Source organism: Eublepharis macularius, chromosome 2 (genome assembly GCF_028583425.1).
Source record: "Eublepharis macularius isolate TG4126 chromosome 2, MPM_Emac_v1.0, whole genome shotgun sequence".
Taxonomy (NCBI): domain Eukaryota; kingdom Metazoa; phylum Chordata; class Lepidosauria; order Squamata; family Eublepharidae; genus Eublepharis; species Eublepharis macularius.
In genome coordinates this window covers 69,265,135-69,285,682 of record NC_072791.1, presented here as the reverse complement: position 1 = coordinate 69,285,682, position 20,548 = coordinate 69,265,135, and the positions used below count along the sequence as shown (strand labels likewise).

The window sequence follows — 20,548 nt, the reverse complement described above, 5'->3', positions numbered from 1 at the left end:
CGTCTATGGAGGGAGGGCAAAGCTAGGAAGATCCTTGTTCAGAATCTATCCTAGTTTTTCACTTTTAACCAGTAGTATTACCTTGACATATTCTGTTCATTTACTCTGGTCCATCACGCCTGCTTTCTGCATTTTCATGTGCAAAGGTTATAATGGGTCAATACTTATTTATTTTTCCATCAGACCTTCAGCCAAGTTAAATATAGCCCATTGCCATATATTTTCCTTGTAACTGGAGTCATAACAAATATTGTAATTCTTAGTGTGATTTTAGTTTGCCACTTGAAAAATGTATTGTCTTTTTAAAATATCATAACTTTGCAGGTGATATCCCATTATTCCAGTTTAGCAAATAAAGGATACTTGTATTTTAATTTGTAGGAGGGATCCTCTCCTGAAATTCCAAGTTTAGAAAGAAAGAATAAGCGAAGGAAGATTAAAGGCAAAAAAGGTAAGTGATAGTGAGAAATAAAGCTGCGTTGCTTAATTTATTTATTTAAGTATTTATACCCTGGTTTTTACTCTGGATGGACCTAAAGCAGCTTACAGCAAACACCATATACTTAAACTATTACAAGTGCAACGAACAGAATGTGCCCAAGATAACAGTTGTTGGATGTAGTTGTTTTTTCTAGCTTAAAAAATGTTGGGGAGGTCTCCCATACGTATTCTATTCCTCCCCCCTTTCTTTTTTTAGTGTTCTTGGAGTGATGTGCTGTGTCAAGTCTTGTAACTTAATCTTCTCTTGCAGAACGTTCTCAGGTCGATCAGTTGTTGTCTATTTCCCTGAGGGAAGAAGAATTGAGCAGGTCATTGCAGTGTGTAGACGGAAGCCTCTTGCAGGCTCGAGCTGCTTTACAGGCAGCTTGTGTGGAAGTTCAGCGACTACTTGTACTGAAACAACAGGTAACCACATCTGAGCTCCATTAGCTGTAGCTCTGTTAGTATCAAGATGTCTTTAGATGAATCTGATTTGAATTCTTCTTTGTCTCCGTAGATATCTGTAGAAATGGGCACTTTGAGGAGCCAGAGAATTGAAATCCTGCAGGGATTGCAAGGTATTTGGGCCAGTGCTATTGCTCTACTGACACTTGACATTCATATGATACGAGGCTTGGAAGTTTGCAATTCTTTCCCTTCATGGTTTAGTTCCTTAGAACTATTCAGAACATGGATTCCAACATTCTTCCTCCCAAATCCTAACTTTAATTAAAAAAGAAAAAAAATGGTCGAATATTGCCCATGATTCAAAAATATATAGAGGTTTTAACCAGATTTAAACAAGGATATATACTTATATGATCAAAATGTAATTTGATATTTTTAAATTATATCATGAATAGTTTGCACCCCCTAAAAACTATTTTAACAGCAAAAAGAGCTATTGTACAATCCCATAAGTAATTTAAAAATATCAGATTACATTTTTATCATATAAATATATGTCCTTGTTTAAATCTGGAAGATGCTTATCACTCAGACTAATGATGCTCGCTCAGTTTTCAAGACAATATTAGTTTTTTAATAGTATTTTAGAAAATGGAAACAACAAAAAAGGTAAATTTCCACCAGTAAAGACAGGTATCTGTCTAGCAATTACAGTATTTGGCGGGGGGGGGGGGGAAGCTCCTTAAGGGGAAAGGGTTTGAAAAGGCCAGTTTGTGCTTATGAGAACTTTAATTCTTTGAGAGTGCCATGCTAGGGCTGTGATCACGCTGAAAGGGCAAACTCCCTCTGGTTGCACTTTGCTAACAGCATGCCAACAGGTATGTTTGACCTTAAGTAGCTACCTCATGCTTCTCTCAAAAAGCAACTAGGTTAAAGCAGCACATACACATAGCTCATTACCAGAGGCATAGGAGCCCATTTTCATACTGCAGAGGAACAGGCAACACCGCACAAAGCGTATCCTCTCTGACTTTTATTTCTCAGCACTTGTGGATTTTGCTGAAATACATCTCATCTGTTTCTCTAGAAACATATGAGCCTTCTGAACAGCAGCTTCATCCCAGCAGCTCAAGTGAAAAAAGAAACTACAAGCTTCAGCCAACACAAGATCTAAATGCTAGTCCGGGTCTTCTGGTTCCTCTTCTGGAAAGTGCTTCACCCCTCTCAGCCCAGATATCCCCTGCTGCCTTGGCAGCCTCTATCCAAGTAAGCGTTCCTCCTACATTCCAAACTACTGGGGTCGTGGGAGCCATCACAGTTCCCAATGCGTCCATTAAAATCAAGCAAGAACCAGTATCTCCAAAGCCTGAAGAAGAGAGCATGAATATACCACCCCAGAGCTCTCCGTGTTCTCCACAAGTGGAGCTTCAGTCTCAGGATGGTATGTTAGTTTAACTCTTATTACAAGATTAACCATGTTATATTAAAATATCTGTGTCTGCATGTGCACTGTGTTTATAGGCTAGCTTAAGCACCACTATTCACTTGCAAGAGATCAATCTTAGTAGGACCTAGCACAACTCTGCTATTTTTCCATTGGAGGCAAAATGAAGTGAAGACAGATGGGAAGAGCCAGCTTGCTGAAGAAAACTGCCGGACATTAAGGGCTGGATCCTGCTCAAAATTTCCACATGGAAGGGATTTCCATGAACAGAGCAGAAATCCTCCACTTCGTCTCTCCCACTGCAGTCCAAAGTGTTCCCCCCCACCACTTTGTTTTTAAGGGACGGGGGACCAACAGGAGCAGAATGAGGTCAAACTCTGAAGTCTCTCACAAGAGAAGGAAATGGGCAAAATCAGCCATCCTTCTTCTGTCAGGGGAAATTTCTGTTAGATTTAACTCTATGTCTGTCCTTTCTTCTGCTAACGCAGCTAGCAGATTGTCTTAGAGGAGTGGGGTAGAACTTCTAGACCAGCCTTTTTTCTAACAGCGTTTTCTGTTGGCCAGAGAAGCAGAACATCTAAACCATCACACGTGAAACATATTAAAGAAGTTCCAGGCAAGGCTGAGTTCTCTTTGGAAATATTTGAAAAGCAAAATAATGTGAGGCTGTGTGTGTGTGTGGGGGGGGGGGGGAGCGGATAATTACTTAAATGTGTGTGTGTGTGTGTCGGTGGGGGGGGGAGTTCACTCATTACAGTTGTGAAGAGAAATAATCCAGTTAGAACCTCAGTTCTCATCTCCGCATTGTATTGTGTCGATTTAAGAGTGGTAATTTCTTGATCCTGCAACTAAAAAGCATCCTTTTGAAGGATTCTCTAGGAGGTACAACTTTCAGATATCTCGAATCCCTCCTAGCCACCTTCCATTGTTGAAAAGCATGCTCCACTTGAGATTAGTCCACAAGGCAGTTGCTAAGCAATTATCATACATATTCTCAGAACAAAAAAGGCAAATGTTATTACAATTTCCATAGTGCTCATGGGTAAATGAGGTGCTGCTTTGCTTACCAGGGTCACCTAGAAATGAAGTGGAGACCAGGTCCTCCAAGTCCAAGTTGCTCAACAACATTTGCTGTTGTGGTGGCTTTAGTTTATGTGTTAGCTACCGTCTTGATTAATGGGGCTTGAATTTGATCTTGGAATCTCTCTCATTCTCCATCAGTGGAGGAGGGTGTCCCTGATCAAGTTACTTATTCCATGGCCAGGGCCAGAAAGGTCTAGGAAAGCCTGAGCCACTAACAGCTTGATTTCAAGATTTAGGATTAGGATGCATAAATGCTGAACATTGTGTGAAAATTGCTCTCCTCTCCTCGCCATCTATTTTTCAGAAAATGCAAGCCAGAAATCTTCAACGTACCCTGTAATCTCTGCTGCCATGTCGTTGTCAGGACTCTTAGATTTCCAGCAGGCTAATCAGGATACTCAAGATCCTGCTTCTGATAAGGAGACAGCCAGCTTATCTGACCATATTTCCCTTAGCTGTTCAGCATCTTTATTGTCAGTGAAGACAGAAGAAGACAAAAGCCCAGCAGACAGTCTCATCTCAGAACAGTGTACTAGTTCCTTTCTGAGCAGAAAATTTCCTTCTGAAGCACCTGTGGATGAAGATCTGAAACGGACCACTGAACAGCCTGAGCAGATGGCAGTCTCTACTCTGGTCTCCATAGAGACCAAAGTAAGCAAGAAAAAGAAGAAGTTGAAGAAGAAGAAAGCGCTGCGAGCAACCCATGTGCCTGAGAACAGTGACACAGAGCAGGACATAAGTGACTCGAAACCTTTCAGGAAAGTCAAGTCTGTAAAGGGACCTAAAGGAGAAAAAGTTACAACATCCTCCCCTCCAAAGCAAGAAGATGCAGATGCTATTCAGGAAAGAAATGGGAAGAAGGATGAGAATGAGAGTGACACATCTCTGGAGTTTGTGGAGGTCCCCAAATCTCCTCTTGAAGTGGTGGCCATCACTTCTTCAGAGTCAGGCGATGAGAAACCAGACAGCCCTTCTAAGAGAGATTCCTTGAGTTCCTCAGAGCAGGTTTTGAGAGAGGCATCTCGGTTTGGCTACGATGAAGTGAGCTCTACCAGTGAGATTGGAACAAACTGTAGGGATGGCATTGAAAGAAGGTAAGCTGGAAAATGTACACGTATGTTTGTGATGCTTTTGTGCTGGTGCGATTGGTTTAAGTTGGATTGTGGTAGACTTGGTTGGTTTTTGATTGCTTAATTGATGACCTTATTGTTGCTCTCTCTAATATTCTAGGTCACCTCCGGCACCTTTAGTCAGAGAGGTGACTTATAAGTCCTGGACTGGATCCATGAAGTCATAAGATGCTTCCACCTGCAGGAGGAGTGTCTGTGATATTCCCCAAATTTTTAACTTCCCCCACTAGAGGCCTTCACTTCCCCTTGAGGCTGTTCCTGAGGGTTCCCTGTACCTCAGCAGCAATTTTAGGGATCACAGGCTTAGATGAGACCCAGTAAAATTTCATTACATTATCAGATCTCCACTGATGGTATTTTTGATCCAGCAAGCTGGCTTTCATCCTAAACAGCGTGAGCAGAGTTGTGCTGGAGGAAAGGCCTTTCCAACTGCAGCCCCCCCCCTTCCCCGTTGGCTTCCTGTGGATCAGCAGACCCCAGTGGGTAGCATGGGGAGTCCACAGTGGAAGGGTGAATCTGAAAAATTGCTCTGTTCTCAAATAAAAATGCCATTTCATGGCAAATTAGGATCCAATCCACTATATGTAATATTTATGTAAAGATGGATAGTTTTTTTTCATTGCTGAAGTTTTGTAATGACAGTGGTGTTCTATTTATTCTATAGTGTGGCTGAGACTCAGACATCTATATCATCAATTAGAGGATCAAAAAATTCATCAGGTACAACCATTTGTTTGTTATATTGAAATGAGAGGCACACTCTTAAGACTGTTTTGTGTGTGAGGAGTTGCAAGGTTGTTTGGAATCTGGGAAAAAGTACAAGCTCATCTTCTGAGAGTGGCAATGTTTTGTAATATTGCCTCAAAACACTAAGGCTGCAGAAGTTTGTTGAAAGGTGGGGGAGAAGCTGATATTTAGAAAAGTAAAAATTCTCATTTCACATATAAGCGTAATTCACATCATGTCACAATATAAGAGTAATTTCCACAAAACAAACTAGGACAGTTCTTAAATCTTAGTTGTCTGTAAACCATGAGACGATTAGAGAGGGGTCCCTTTACCCCAGCGTAGCAGAGCTGAACCAGTTTACATTCTCTTAACTGACTGTCTTCAGTTATTGCTAGTGTGGTCCAGATGGGATTTAGGTTGTCCAATGTGACCAGATAGAGGCAATCAGTTTACAGCCATATAAACTCAGGGCTTGGACCCTTTGTGAACAATCACTAATATAAGGTGCATTCAGCGATTTTCCTGTCCCACTGCAGGGTAGCAACCATGCAGTTCACATTGCAATGGATAGCTTGGCATTCCCAGGCTTGTCTGTAGCTGCCAAGAGGCCACCAAGAGTGTTCCTTGACTTTCGTCTGGAGACTTCTGTTTTACTACGTTAAGTGGTTCACTGGGAATGTTCCCAGTGTCATTAGTTTTGTTGTGTTTACCGTAATTAAAATTCAAGGATCATTCCTAATGTGGTCCTAAGCAAACACCCATTTCCATACGCACGCTTGTTTGCTTATTTCACTTTGTGGTATGTTTCTAGTGTCTGTAAGTTGCTACTTTTCTAATGTTCCCTGGCAGGGGACTTCTAACAGTTGCTGTGTGTTGTTTGCTATAGTGGAATAAATTTGTATTAGCATAACATCTGCCAACTTTGAGAAGCTTTCTGCTTTTTGCGAGTAGGTGGGGGGACCTGGGAGTTTGCCTTCATCCTGGCATTATAAGCAGAAACTGATTAATGGAAGGCTTTGGCCACTATGTGTTTGACAGAAGTCTCTTCAGAGCCTGGGGAGGATGAAGAACCTACAGAAGGAGTCTTTGAGGGGCATTCAGCTGCCGTGAATGCTATTCAGATTTTTGGGAATTTGCTGTACACCTGTTCAGCCGATAAAACTATCCGTGCATATAACTTGGTGGTAAGTAGATTTGCAAAATAAGTTATGATAAAGAAGCTAGCTTGTAGTGTTCCCAATATTCCTTTATGAGAGATGTTAAGTCAGTTAAACTCTTGAGGACTGACCATGGTGGATAAATTCAGTTAAACTAAGAACCAAATTAATCTACCTGGAAACATAGGTAAGTTTTAAAGGAATTATTTATTTAGAAAATAAGTTCTCTTCAGAGACCTGCTTGATGGCTCAATAAATAATATAATAAAAGGTACTGTGTGCCGTGAAGGAAACGCGAGCCTCTAACTTTAGGCCATCAGCTCCCCTCCAATACAGTCCTCAAGTGACTTTGTCAGTGACCAACATTTCCTCAGATTTTTCTGGGTTGACTGGCCATCTTTCATCCCATTACTTTCTCCTGGCATCTGTTCAGGAGTTCTACAGACCCACCTAACTTGGCTTTAAGGGAGTGCAAGAGTTCAGTGTCATCTGCATATTGGTTATCTTTAAGAGCCACATTCCCCCAAAATGTTAATACTACTAAAACTGTTTCTAGCAATGAATACTTGGGAACTTTCCCCCTCAGCCCCTGGAATATGCACAACTTATCTATTTGGTTAAGTAATTAAAAGCATGAGAAGATTCCTGCCAGATCAGATCCAGCATCTTGTTTCCCAGAGATGCCAACCAGATGCTTCAGAAAAACTCACTGTACTTACCACTGAAGTCTGTTTCCATCATTACTCTTCCTTACTTGTTTCCTTGGTGCAGGTACTGTAAAAGCTTTGTCATCTGGTACAGTTATCTAGAATGCTTAGTTAACTGTCATTGCCTAGAAGGCAAACTTCTTACTCAGCCACTATTGCTCTGTGTCTTTGGGTGCTTGTGTGCCTCAATGCCACTTCTCCAGCTGGTTAGCTTGATGCTGTTGCTGAGTTTTTGACAACCGGAACAGTCAGCTGGTGTTGTTCTTAGTTGCCTCCTTTCTCCTCAGACTGCCCCGACCAGTCAGGAACCAGCTCTGCCAGGGTGGGAGCGAGGGAACAGCAATAAGCTTGAGTGTCTGACACATTTTATTAACCAGTAACCCTCATTTCTGTGAGTGCTGGCTAACAAAGCTTTTACAGTATAAGAAAGTAACTGGAGAGATCACAATATAGCATTTATAGAATAAAAAGTAATCTGAGGTGTGCATCTAGTAGGTCAGTTTCCAGGAGGATAGGCAGACTTATTAAGACCCATATTTTTTAAAGATACAAACAGGTAACTTGAGAGCACCAAAATGGGTGCCCTTAACAGATTTTGTGGTTTAAAATAAATGCAGATAAGAAGGAAGTAAGTGGTTGATTTGGAAGTTGCAGTGCTTGGGTGGTACCTCAATTTGAGATGAGTGTAAGTTAATCTTGTTAATGCCTTCCTCCACCCAGAACAGGAAATGTGTTGGTGTATTTGAAGCACACACTTCAAAAGTGAACTGCCTCCTGGTTACTCAGACTAATGGGAAAAATGCAGCTCTCTATTCTGGCTCCAGTGACCACAGTATAAATTGTTACAACATCAAGGTAATTATAAACATAGCAGTGCCCGTATGAGGATGTGAAATTTCATAAACAACTATGTGTGCGTGTGCTTTTTGAGATACTTCTCTTTTTCCCACATGATGCAACTAACATACAGGCAGGATTGCTTTATTTGCCCAAGACGACAGTGTAGTTTTATTGCTCCTATTTGGACATCATATGATATTCCTTGAAGGGTATAGCTGCTGTTGCAGAGAAGAGCTGTTGCTGTATCTTATATAGGCAAAAGAGTCTGGGCTGGATCCATCAAAGGCGTTCCTCGGAAGGATTTCCATCTGTGGAGCATGACTTTCTCACTTCCTCCCACTGTAGCAAACACACCCCTGAAATGCTGTTCCAGGAGCAGCACAAGGGGTGTGGGGTGGGCAGGATTGACCTGCAAAGGGAGGGGAAGGTGAGATAGTTGTACATTCTTAGCGCTTTCATTGCATTGATATCACAGTCTGACTTTTCCAAGCTTGAAGATTCTCTTGTAAACAAAACTAGCTTTTAGGTATTTTATTTAGGATCACATATCTACATGGTGAACAATGCTTTTAATTGTATGGTATTTATTTCCTCTTTCCAGACTAGAGAACGTATCGATCAGTTTAAGTTAGATGACCGTATACTCTGTCTACACAGCAGATGGAAAATCCTTTACGCAGGACTTGCAAATGGCAGTGTGGTCACTTTCAATATAAAGGTCAGTAGGAGAGATGTGTATTCCACAGAGCCAGGGATACTAACACTGCCACAGTGGGCTAACTCTCATAAATATCTGCTTGTGTGAGTAGCCTCATCTCATGTTTGAAATGTGGACTCAGTGCATTGCAGGATCCACTTCTGTGATTAGGAAAGGGACAAGATGCAGATTCTGTCTTAATACTAGAAGCAACTGGTGCAGTTATCATATGTAATAGTACATAGTAAAGGGACGGCCACTATGCAGGTAACAAATTTGCCCAATGCAGCCAGCCACAGCTTAGATCTCCTAAGGAATTACTTCCTAGGTTATTGTCTAAAAACCTTTTCCTTATTGTTTATTCTCATGTTGTAAGTTGATTTGGGACAGTCTTTTTAGAGGGGGAAAAAAACTTATTCTGAAAGATAATTATATAGGTTATCTCATTGTTGTCCTGCTTATAAAGAAATATTTAAAGCAACTTTGTTTTCATCAAGGCTATTTTACACAGGCAATTCAATACAGAAACAAAATAGATTGAAAATGAATTATTGGGTTATCCAGTACTTGGGGATAAGGGGTTGGCTTTGTCTTATCTGTTGGGCATCTTCTGCTCAACAAAACAGATAGCCCACATATCTGCCCATGTAGGCTGGAACTTGGCATGGACCTTTGTCTCCAATAGTAGAAAAATTGCACCACCTAGTGCTTAGCCAAACATGTGGTATGCAGAATCCATTTCTGCTGGACAAGGGAGACTGGTTTATGATATGTCTGTGAACAAAATAGCTTTTTGTTACTAGTATATTTTGAAACCTACCTTTGTTCAAAATAGAGAAATTACTGGACATGTCCACATCATAGGAGTCAAGAAGGTGGCATCTTGGTTGTATTTGCAAGAGTTTCCTGAGATGGTTTTGAACAGTCTCAAGGATGCCCAGTATATGAGAGACATCAGTTTATGTTAGAAAATTTGAGTGCTGTGACAGAGATTTAAATGCTATTTTCAGTCCCACTTCTTTAAAAAGCCTGTATTTTGTCATCTTGCTCAGAGTTGAAATACATATTAAATAAGAACTGTTTTTTAATGTTAAAATGTAGCCATAGGGATCTTGATTTGGATTGGGCGAGAATAGGGTATAATCCACCCCCTAGTGTCATTTCATGGGGAAAACTGCCGTGCCCCCAGGATCTCCCCCACCCCCCTTGCCAAGGCTAATAGCAGCTAAAGTAGGGCAGTTTTTCTGTCAGGAGCAGTGCTGTGGTAGTTAAGCTCTCCCTCTTTCCCTTCCTCCTAGCTCCTGCTTTTAACACAGAAAGTCAGGAGATCTAATGATGGGTCTCTCTTGAAACTTATAGCTTAATACTTTAAAAACTTGCATAGTAACCTGAAAAGGGCAACCAGCATTTCCAGCGCATCTTGCGCCACTGCTTTTATGGCTTGAAAAGCAAAGGACAGAATAATCTGGGTACCAGGCAGTCAGTTTTGCATCTTTATGCACAGAAATACCATAAGCTGACAAAGGACAATAGCTGCTGTGGCACAGTTAATGGAATATTTAGAATAATTTGTTTGCAATTTTTTTTTAATGTAAGAATTGACATACTGTGTGAGGTCCTCAAAATTTCTGGGATATAACAAGTTATAAACGGGAGGGATAAATGAATTCACTCCATGCCAGATTTATTATGTGAGATGCCTTGAGCAAGTTTCTGGGGAGGTGGCATTTAAATTTTCTAAATAAATGCCTGCTTAGAAAATTGAATTGGGTTATAGAGGATGGTGCTGCCTTTCACTTGAATAATCTGAAATGGAAAGTTGAATAGCATACTATTGTTACATGCTTTCTAACAAAAGAATTCTTAATAGAATATGGCTTTTAAAAGGAAATATTGGCAGTAATGGTTAAAATTGTGTTCCCTCAGAACAACAAACAAGGCGATACCTTTGAGTGCCATGGCCCCAGAGCAATCAGCTGTCTAGCTACAGCCCAGGAAGGAGCACGCAGATTGCTGATTGTGGGATCTTATGATTGTACGATCAGTGTGCGAGATGCTCGAAATGGACTGCTGCTTCGAACCCTTGAAGGTCATAGCAAAACAGTCCTCTGTATGAAGGTAAGTAATTAGAAAACAATGCCTTTTAAGGATAGGTTTCCTTAAGCAGTTTTCCTATCTCTGAAAACTGAAAAATGTATCAATTACCAACTAAATAGTGGTGCAATTTATGTGACTTTGTTCAGGATTGCAATAATGTATTCCATATTTCCGTGAAGAGAGGCTTTTTTTATTCTTCTTTCTCCACAGGGGTCCCTAAGTGACCCTCTGCTGTTCCCTTTCACATCTTATCAAATCCCATTTTTTCAGGACAATATATGATGCCACTCAAGGAGAGGAAAGTTCTGTGAGCATACAGAGTGCTTTTTCCTGAACGCCCAGACTGAATATCTCTTTCAATAGAACTTTAGAAAACATTTGTTTACTGCAAGCTGGAACCAGCTAGATCTTTTTAGGTGACTAGCATACCTTACTCTAAGACTCTTGTGTAAAGTACAAAAGACCAAGAGTCTATCTAGTTCAGGATTGTTTCCCCCACAATGGCCAATCAGGTGTCCTGAAAGGCCCACAACCATAGATACAGAGGCGAACATAGCTGAACATAGCTGTCATAGCAAATAGTCATTGATGGACTTGTCTATTTCAGCGTTTCCCAACCTGTGGGTCCCAGCCCTAAGGTGGGTCGCAAAGCCTGCAAAAGTGGGTTCCCAGGTTTTTTGGTTTGATTGATTTGTACATGTGTTATATTTTTTTAAAGTGGGTCATATACCAATTACATTTTGGCTAGTGGGTCACCATACCAAAAAGGTTGGGAACCATTTGTCTATTTCCATTTGTACTTCATTGTGCTGTCATAGTAGGCATAAAATGTGCAAGACAGAGGAGGTAGAAGAGGGACAGTGTTTGAAATATCCTTGGTAATCAGACTATTTGGTTGTCTCTCTTAAAAGGTTGTGAATGACCTGGTGTTCAGTGGTTCCAGTGACCAATCTGTCCATGCCCACAACATACATGTGAGTTGCTCATATAATAAAAAACTGAGAAAATATGGTTGCTATGATAGCTGGAGGTTGAATGTTAACTGGCTTTTTGTAGTGCCTGCTTTACTGAGAGGAAGCTCTAAAGTAATTTGAATGCCACTGAACTTCTGTTGTTCCTTCAAGAATGTTTAATGTAAGAAATGTGCAAGCTCATATTTGGGTATCCTTATATGTTGTAATGATAGTATTTTCTGTTACAGACAGGGGAGCTGGTACGGATCTACAAAGGACACAACCATGCAGTGACAGTTGTGAACATCCTGGGAAAAGTGATGGTAACAGCCTGCTTGGATAAATTTGTTCGTGTTTATGAGCTGCAGGTAAAAGCACAGATATTGACTCTAACGTGTTGCTTCTGATAACACGCTGTTAAAAAAGAGGCATTCTGTGTTCTGTAGCTTCTCTTTTTCCTGAAAACAGGGGTTCTTTAGTTTGTTTGCTTTGAACTTCCATGTATTCAGTGAGATGTAATTTGGAACATTTTCTTTTTGCTCTAAGCTGAGTTGGAACAATTATGAAACCCTGCAGGAGTTAGGGAGGCCTGAGCACTCTGTTTTTGTTGCCCCAAAACTGCTGTAGCTTGTTCTTGTCATCTGGAGCAACCCTGCTGCACTGTTGTACAGCAGCTGCATGTTTGTTTTACTAGTTGGTTTGCTGAGCACTGCAACTTGTGGGGTTATCAGTGTAGTTCATCTTTCATTGTTCAAAAGCTTTCTTTGTAGCACACCCACTTCAGCCTTGTGTGGCTTGAAGGTATTCAAGATTTTACAGAATGAGAAAAGTAGAATTGTAAAGTATGGCAAGACGGGTATCTTATTAGGCCCATGCTTCTCAGTTGTGTAAACTTTTTTTCAATTAATAAAGCAAACTTCAGCTTGTGAAGTGTCTGATATTTTTCATTTTCTTCTCCCAAGTCTCACGATCGTTTACAAGTCTACGGAGGACACTCGGATATGATTATGTGCATGACCATTCACAAGAGCATGGTAACCATTTTTTCCCTTATCCTTAATAGTAGTGATTTACTTTCAGTAGTAGTGGTAATCCAGGAGTGGCTTACTTCTTCCACATATTTTGTACTCAGGGCTATGCAGATGATTTCATGCTTGGTTCCTTCCAGTAGGAGGAGCTTCTCTCTCATTCCCCACCCACTGTGCTACTGCCTGCTTCAAAGGAGCGATGCTTTTCAACTCACTCTGCATAAGCCGCAGCGAGCAAGCTTTCACGTTCTCTGCATCAGGTTCCCTACATCCAGTCTTCATCAGACTAGATGTTCATAACAAGGAAGTGAGGATGGAGACATGACAGATGACAAAAAAACCAAAGTCTTTATTTTATAGTCATATTGAAATGGGGACAAGTCTTCCTTTCAAGAAGGCTTTCAGCTACATATTTGGGACTTTTCTATCAGGCTTTGAAAATCTGTTTTCCTCCTATCTCCTCCGCTTTTTATTACTGTACCAAAAGTCTAGTCTGAAGAGTTCTGGGGAACCTGAAATCTTGCTCTCTCTAATTTGTGAGTACTTTAATTTCTGCTCCTTACATTGGGAAACAAGGATGGATTAGGTTGTCTGCTCGTTTACTAGCTGCCTGGTCCCCCAGTAAGCACCTTCCTGAGTTGCCAGAGGTGTTCGCAGATGTGGTACTGGAGATACCTAAAGCAATTGCTCTGGGAGACTTCAGCATTCATAGTGAATGCTCTTGTCTTGGCCAGTCCAGAATTTTATAGCTTCTTTGGTTGCCCTGAGTCTCTCTCAAGTAGTGACTGGCACTGAACCTTTGAGAGGAGATCTAATTTTGGAACTGGAGGTTCAGCTTGAACCATGGTCTGATCATTATCTATTGAAGATAAGGGCGAGGTGAAGATGGCCTCAACACCCTACAAAAAGAGAGGACCTGTTAAAATGGTTCACCTGTGGCGGCTCATGGATCCTAGTTCCACATTGTTTTCAGCGCTGTATTGGATTTCTGCTTGTTTTCAAACTGTACTGTATTTTTTTGTTTATTGAATGTCCCAGCTGTTGATCGTATTGACCTATACTGTGTAATCTGCCTTGAGTCTCAGTGAGAAAGGCAGACTATAAATAAATAAATAGTGTGACAATTTAGTCATATGCTTATGTGGGGGGGGGGATTTACACTGCTGTAATTCTAAATTTAGCATCTTTAATTGATGGCTTTTATTTTGTGATTTTTCCAATGCATTTTCTCCCCTTTTCAGATCTACACTGGCTGTTATGATGGCAGTATCCAAGCTGTGCGACTTAACCTGATGCAGAATTATCGTTGCTGGGTAAAGAACACAACAGTGACATGTTATATTCAACTCTCAAATGCTTAAAGTGCCTGTAGAACAAAGAATAAGACATGTTATATTCAACTCTCAGATGCCACTAAAAATGGGAACCCTCACTGGGAGATAGTCTGTGTTTTGCAACACTTGCAGTGGCTGACACCATAAATGGGAAGTGTCCTCTGTGGCTGCCAGGAACATAACAGCTAGAGGGGAGAGAACCTGTGACGATACTATTTTGGGCTGTATTCCTATAGCAATTACAATGTGTGCTCTAGCAGTAAGGTTAATGGGAGGCAGTGCTTTGACTCTGAAAGGCCTACACCAGGGACACAGAGACCAAAACCTTCTCCTTCTGGTGTTTTCTCCAATATCACCATTGCTTCATCAGTTTTATTCCTATATATAAAAATAACTGCTAGTTTAACAGTAAAGTGAAAAGAACAAAACATATGAGCTTTTAAGCTGTTGTCGTGCTTCCTTGATAACATCTGTCTTAATTCTTTCTCATCAGTGGCATGGATGTTCGCTGATATTTGGAGTTGTGGACCACCTGAAACAGCATTTGTTAAATGACCACACAAACCCAAACTTTCAAACACTAAAATGTCGCTGGAAGAACTGTGATGTTTTCTTTTCCTCCCGGAAAAGTTCCAAGCAGGTATGTAGTAAAGAAACTAGATAAAAAGTGGAGAGAGAACATTTGTGAGGTGCAGCTCATACTAGCTGTTAAAGTGATAAATATATTTTATATATTATAAAAAGTCCATCACATACCCTATTTATGAAAAAAATCATCATTAAGAAGTTCATACAGCTGTTTAAAGAATGTTCATATAAATCCTTTTAAATATTAAGCAGCAAGGTACTGGCAAAAACTTAGAAATCCTGTGCAAAAGTAATAAATATGTGGAAGAACTCATCTTTAAAAACAAAAAAACCCCTCACATTGTTGTGAAGTTACAGGGTGGGATTTTATAGACCAGGTACAGAGCTAGTTGGAAGGTGGGAGTTCTGCTGCCTTCTGTTCCCACTGTGACCCCTGAAAAGGGGGAATCAGCAGAAATAACACCCCACCCCCAATCTCTGTTGTGGCCACTTGAGCAAGACAGGAGAGAACAAATTCTGCCAAGTCCTGGTTGCAGCCTTGCACTGAATCCAGCACTGTTCTTGAGGGTCCCCTCATCCTCAGGTGCAGTTTCCCAAGGGTATTGGGCTGCTATAGAAACGATTCATCATTCTGTGGACCCCGTCCTATAGAGCAAAATGAAAGCAACTAAGGCCAGCGTAGGTAAAGTGAGCTGGAGGCTTTGAAGAAGTACAGAATTCTTGTTGGCTATTAGCCAAGGTCTCCCTTCTTTTTTAGGGTTAAAAATAGTTTCAAAAATCTAGATGATACAAGTACCACTGGAGTGTATATCTTAGTACTGCTACCTCATATTTTTTGTCTTCACTGGTGTATAAAAATCTTTTGACCTGTCAACAAAATTCAGATTGTTTCTTTAGGTTTTTTTTTAAGTCTCCTTGAATACCTAGTTTATTCATTGTTTTGTAAAAAATTAAACTTGTGGAACTGCAAGGAGATGGGAGAATAAACCATCAGAACTCCTCCCCTGACTCCCATAAAGATCCATATAGACTTTCTAAAGTATTTTTTTTCTGTCTTGGGAAGGTACAATAGTGCCAGTTTGGTGTAATGGTTAAGAGCGTGGGACTCTAATCTGGAGAACCGGGTTTGATTCCCCACTCCTCCACCTGAAGCCCGCTGGGTAACCTTCTAGAGCTCTTCTAGAGCTCTCTCAGCCCCACCCACCTCACAGGGTGATTGTTGTGGGGATAATAATAACATACTTTGTAAACCACTCTGAGTGGGCATTAAGTTGCCCTGAAGGGCGGTCTGTAAATCAAATGTTGTTCTTTTTGTTGTTGTTATACTACAAAATTTGCCATTAGGACATAGTAGATGCCTAATGTAGATATCTAGAACATGTGTACTCTAGTCCTCTGTTACTACCAGCTTATGACTACAGAGAAACTCCAAGAAAGAAAAGCCTTGTGGAAAAGGAAAGGGGAGGCACATAGCACTCCTTCAGCCTCATTTCTTTGATTCAGGTCCCTCAAAGCTATTTGATATGGTCAATGGAGACTAAACAAATAGGTGGTGGAATCATAATGGTTGATAAGAAGGATGAGCTTACATAGAAAAAGAGGGTTAGGAATCCCATTTGTTTCTAAGATGAAGCTGTTTGCTCTGATGTATAGTATAAGCAACAAAATGTGGCCTCAAATACAAAAACATGAATGTCAAATACTGGTATGAAATTTTAGATGCTAGTGTGCTTCAATCTTTAGTTTGGTAAAAAAAAGTTTTTTTCTCTCTCTCTGCTCAGGATGCTGTAGGACATATTGAGAAACATGCAGAAGATGATAGCAAGATTGACTCGTGAAGTGTTTATGCCTCCCACATTGGGAAGTAAATTTTCTATACTGGAAATTCCATGTCTTGCCCCTCTTCCTCCCATGTTCTTACTTGGAATACAAAGAGGAATAAGGCTTTTTCTTTTTTTTTCTTTTTTTTTCGCTGCAGAGACAGCATTTTGCATGCAGCTCTGTAGAGAAAGGAATGATGGACAGATTCAGACCAATCACAGATGTTTAACGTTTTTTATTCATCAGCAGAAACAAACTCCTTTCTTTTTAAATCTATGCTCTGAAAGAAGTAGATGGTATATATCTAAGATTCAGAGCCTAGTACTCTGGCTGGTGCTTAAAGCCTCTTCTGCATTCATCAGTTTTTATCTTGTACCAAGGATCTCACAGGTATATTATACTTTTGGATTTAGACTGTTTCAATAATTTAAAAAAAAAAAACTACCAGAAATATCACATAAGCACTGATTGCTCTGTTTCTTTCCGTCACATATTTGTACTTCAAGATGAGTTATCCCCCACCATTAAAAAGTAAATGACGTACTTACTTTCAGTCCTAAATGCTAAGTCTGAACAGTTCACTGCTGTAGTTACTTTCTGTATTTTTTTTTTGTCCCCCAAAGAGGCTTGTGGCGATGGATTTATAGATACTGCATCACCCAAACAGCCATATTACTGGGTTTCTACAGCAGTTTCTGGAGTTTTTATTTTTAATTGGTATAAAGACCAGTGCAGACAATGATCTCGGTTTTTGTTGTCTGTATATTTTGATGCTGTCTTTTCACAATAATGACAATACATTCTGAGCATATTTTTTTAAGTTATGACTGGCATCTTTATTGAACATTTTCTTTTCCTGTCCAGCTGACACTTGGGACTTGAAACCATGTTTGGGCAGTGACTTTTAAACAGCTATTGTTTCCATTTTGGTCTGGTTTAGTAGTTGGAAGATCCCATATAATAGAGAGGGGTTGTTGGATTTGAAACATGATTTTGAAGTCTAAAGAGCCCAAGCAGAAGCTGAAAACCTGTTTGTTTGTTTGTGTGTGCATGCATTTAGAGTTGGCTGAAGATGATGGTTGCAGTCACAAGGGAGAAATGTTCATCCGAGTGGCATTCCAGCAGTTCCTACTTTTTTGTTTTTCCAAATGGTTTGTTCTTTGCAGTTGTAGTCAGTGTTCTCATAATTTTCAATCTTAGTTGTCCTCTGTAATAAGCCAAAAAAAGATATACCAGTAACAGAACCAGAAAAGAATGGCTGTGTAAGTTTTGAGGTCTTTTTTTCTTCTTCAGATAACAATGTTCTAAAGGGCCAATGAATATTATCTTTTTTCTTTGTTTTTAAAGATTAAGCTCCAAGGGAAGGGAAGTGTTCTTTGCAGCTGAGGATAAGAACCAAAACAGGTCCAGTAACTTTTTTTCTTGACAACTTACCAGAACTAGGGGAACTGAAGGGTCATATTCTAGTATCCTTGCTGTATATTTGAACCTTTCCTCTCCAAAGCTACTGAAGAAAATATTGCCCTCCTTTTCTGTGGATAAACCTGTCTTCTAAGCAGCCTCTTAAGTTTTTCTGGAGAAAGAGAACGTTCTTTATGCATTATCATGTGTCTGTTACCTTGGACAGGATCCATAGTCCCCCCAGGTGGTCATTCCCTGAGTGAACTGAAGATATTTTGCTTACAATTCATTGATACGGCTCAATGAATTGTAATGAATTGAAAATACCTTTCCAAAGAGAAGCAGCAACCTGCACCAGACACTTTCTCTTCTCCTTTAGCCAGCTGTCTTCTAGGCAAGGGCTATTGGGTTGTTTTCAGCATTTTCATCATCACGTATTTCTTGCAGATTTTTTTGGAGGGGGGCAGCCTTTTTCACAGTGAGAAAAGCTAAAGGGAGAAACTTGGGAAAGTTATCAGAGTTTTATCAAGAAACTATAGAGTATTTGAACTGTAGAAAAAGGGACATGTAATAGGTGTGAGAACACAAGATAGATTGCCATTAGATCCTCCTTAGCTGAATGCAGAGTGTTGTATTGAAAGTATGTGGAGTGCTGTGTTTGTACTAGTCTTGAGGATTAGTAAATGAATGAATTTTGATTTTACATCCTCTTCCAGTATCTTCTTTGTAGGATTCTTTATCGGAAGAAGATGGTGACTTTGCTTGTGACTTTTTTTTAAAAAAAAGCATCCTTTTTCATTACTTCCATTGGTGCAAGTGATAAAGTTCTTGCATTGTTTAGTGTTCCTGGCCTCATTAATAGGGGTGTGAGGGTGTGCGTGTGCATGTTTAAGATGGACGTGAAGACAGATTTTCCTTTAATCCGTTTTGGGATGCCTTAACCCTTTGTCTTCACTATATTACCAGCCAATAATATAGTGTGTGTATTGTCAAAGGTTAGTTTCCATACGTTGGCCTTTATTTGAAAAGTTCATGAGAACTGCTCTAAAATCTGATCCTGATGCATGTTGATAAATTTGCAATACCTCTGACAAAGTTGGACAGTCTCATTGCCTCAGTCTGTTGCATTAAGATATCACTGGAGCCACATAGTTTCCTCTTTCAGTTCTTAGAAATGTTCTTCTCTTTTACTTCAGGGATGTTTGGGGATTTTTGTTTGTTTGTTTGAGGCTCTGCTTTCTATGCTTCTACCTCTTTACCAGGAAATATGAGCCTGTTCCTCTAGAATTTGCTGGAAACCATGGAGACATAAAGGATAAAATTATGTGGAGTGGATTTTTCAAGATTGTCTGTCACGCTCATGGCAGGTTTCTGGCATCTTTCCACAAATACGTTGAAGGAAGTTTTTAGTATAAAATCGTCAAGATATTGATAACTTTTTTTGTCTTGGAAAGAGAGAAGGAAATGACGTGACTAGAGGGAATTGTGGATTGTGTTTTGGATTGTGTGAGGAGTGTGTTAACTTATATGTGTTGGCTTAATGACTGAATAAACTGTTATGGGGTGTGTATAAAGTAAATTTGGACTGCATGCCAACACAATAGAAGAGGCTTTTATACCTTTTACTCTATTTAGTGAACAAGTATTCTGTGTTGTAACTGTGCTGTGAGGAAATGGTTTGTGCATTAGCATCTGGGGGACTGCTTGTCTGTTACCATGTTTTTACCAATAAATCCAACAACATTTCAGTGACTACCCAAGCTTCTGTTTGGCCCTTGTAGTAAATATTTGGGCATGAAGGACAGACTTCTAAAATGTTGAGTTTTAAACATCAGATGTATAATCTACATCCCATTGAAGGAAGTGGCAAAATTCTCAGAATAACAGCTCTGATTGCATCCTTAAACATCAACCTGAAATTTCATATTGACATTTTTAACCAGTAGCGTGCTCTGGATTCCCTAGGCCTCCAGGGTTGTAGCAGGAAGACTTTCTGTGTCACATACAAGCAAGCAAAAGTATCAGCTTCTTATTTTTCCCCTTCTCACAGTACCATGGTTTGAACTCAGCCAGACCTTTTCAAATTATAAGCTTTTAGGCAGGAGCAGATGGGTGTTGAGAAAAATAATAATGAAAAATGCTAGATCAAACTAAGCATAAATAATTTAGGAAATATAGTCTATAATTTTACTGGCAATTTTCCCCAACTTGTTTAATTTTAGTGGGATGAAACCTATGTGACTTTTCACACAAGTAAAGATGTGACTTGTGGACAAAATGATTTGGTCTTTCCTTTCCTTTTACTACAAAGCTGTGAACTTCATCAAACAAAACAAAAACCATGAAAATAAAGTTACTTTATACTAAAAGGTATCTGGTGTGGTTTTTCTTATTACTCATAGTATTTAAAAGCGTTTCAGTTGATTAGGTGGCAATGGAGCACAAAATAATTATTCAACACTTGGTTTAATAGTGTTTCTGTCTTGCATATACTTCAAATTTCATGAGGTTTTAAGCATGGTAAGTAGAGATGGGCATGAACTGAAATACGAACCAAAGTTCGTGGCGAACCACGCCGATTCATGGTTTGTGAACTGGCGGTTTGTCAGAGCCCATTTCTGACGAACCGGCACAAACTTTAGGCTGGTTTG

At 40.0% G+C, this 20,548-nt stretch overlaps 1 protein-coding gene across 1 annotated transcript in view; it reads left to right on the top strand.

The window, feature by feature from the left end:
- Positions 1-20,220, top strand: part of ZNF106 (zinc finger protein 106) — a 46,135-nt gene extending 25,915 nt beyond the window's left edge. The window contains exons 7-22 of the mRNA XM_054970718.1: positions 382-451; positions 752-906; positions 998-1,058; positions 1,976-2,329; positions 3,720-4,509; positions 5,210-5,265; positions 6,313-6,458; positions 7,859-7,993; positions 8,580-8,696; positions 10,602-10,793; positions 11,684-11,746; positions 11,974-12,093; positions 12,688-12,759; positions 13,995-14,066; positions 14,581-14,727; positions 16,457-20,220. Coding sequence (XP_054826693.1) covers positions 382-451; positions 752-906; positions 998-1,058; positions 1,976-2,329; positions 3,720-4,509; positions 5,210-5,265; positions 6,313-6,458; positions 7,859-7,993; positions 8,580-8,696; positions 10,602-10,793; positions 11,684-11,746; positions 11,974-12,093; positions 12,688-12,759; positions 13,995-14,066; positions 14,581-14,727; positions 16,457-16,513 — 2,607 coding nt within the window. The 3' untranslated portion in view covers positions 16,514-20,220. The remainder of the gene's footprint in view (positions 1-381; positions 452-751; positions 907-997; positions 1,059-1,975; positions 2,330-3,719; positions 4,510-5,209; positions 5,266-6,312; positions 6,459-7,858; positions 7,994-8,579; positions 8,697-10,601; positions 10,794-11,683; positions 11,747-11,973; positions 12,094-12,687; positions 12,760-13,994; positions 14,067-14,580; positions 14,728-16,456) is intronic.
- The last annotated feature ends 328 nt before the right edge of the window (positions 20,221-20,548 follow it).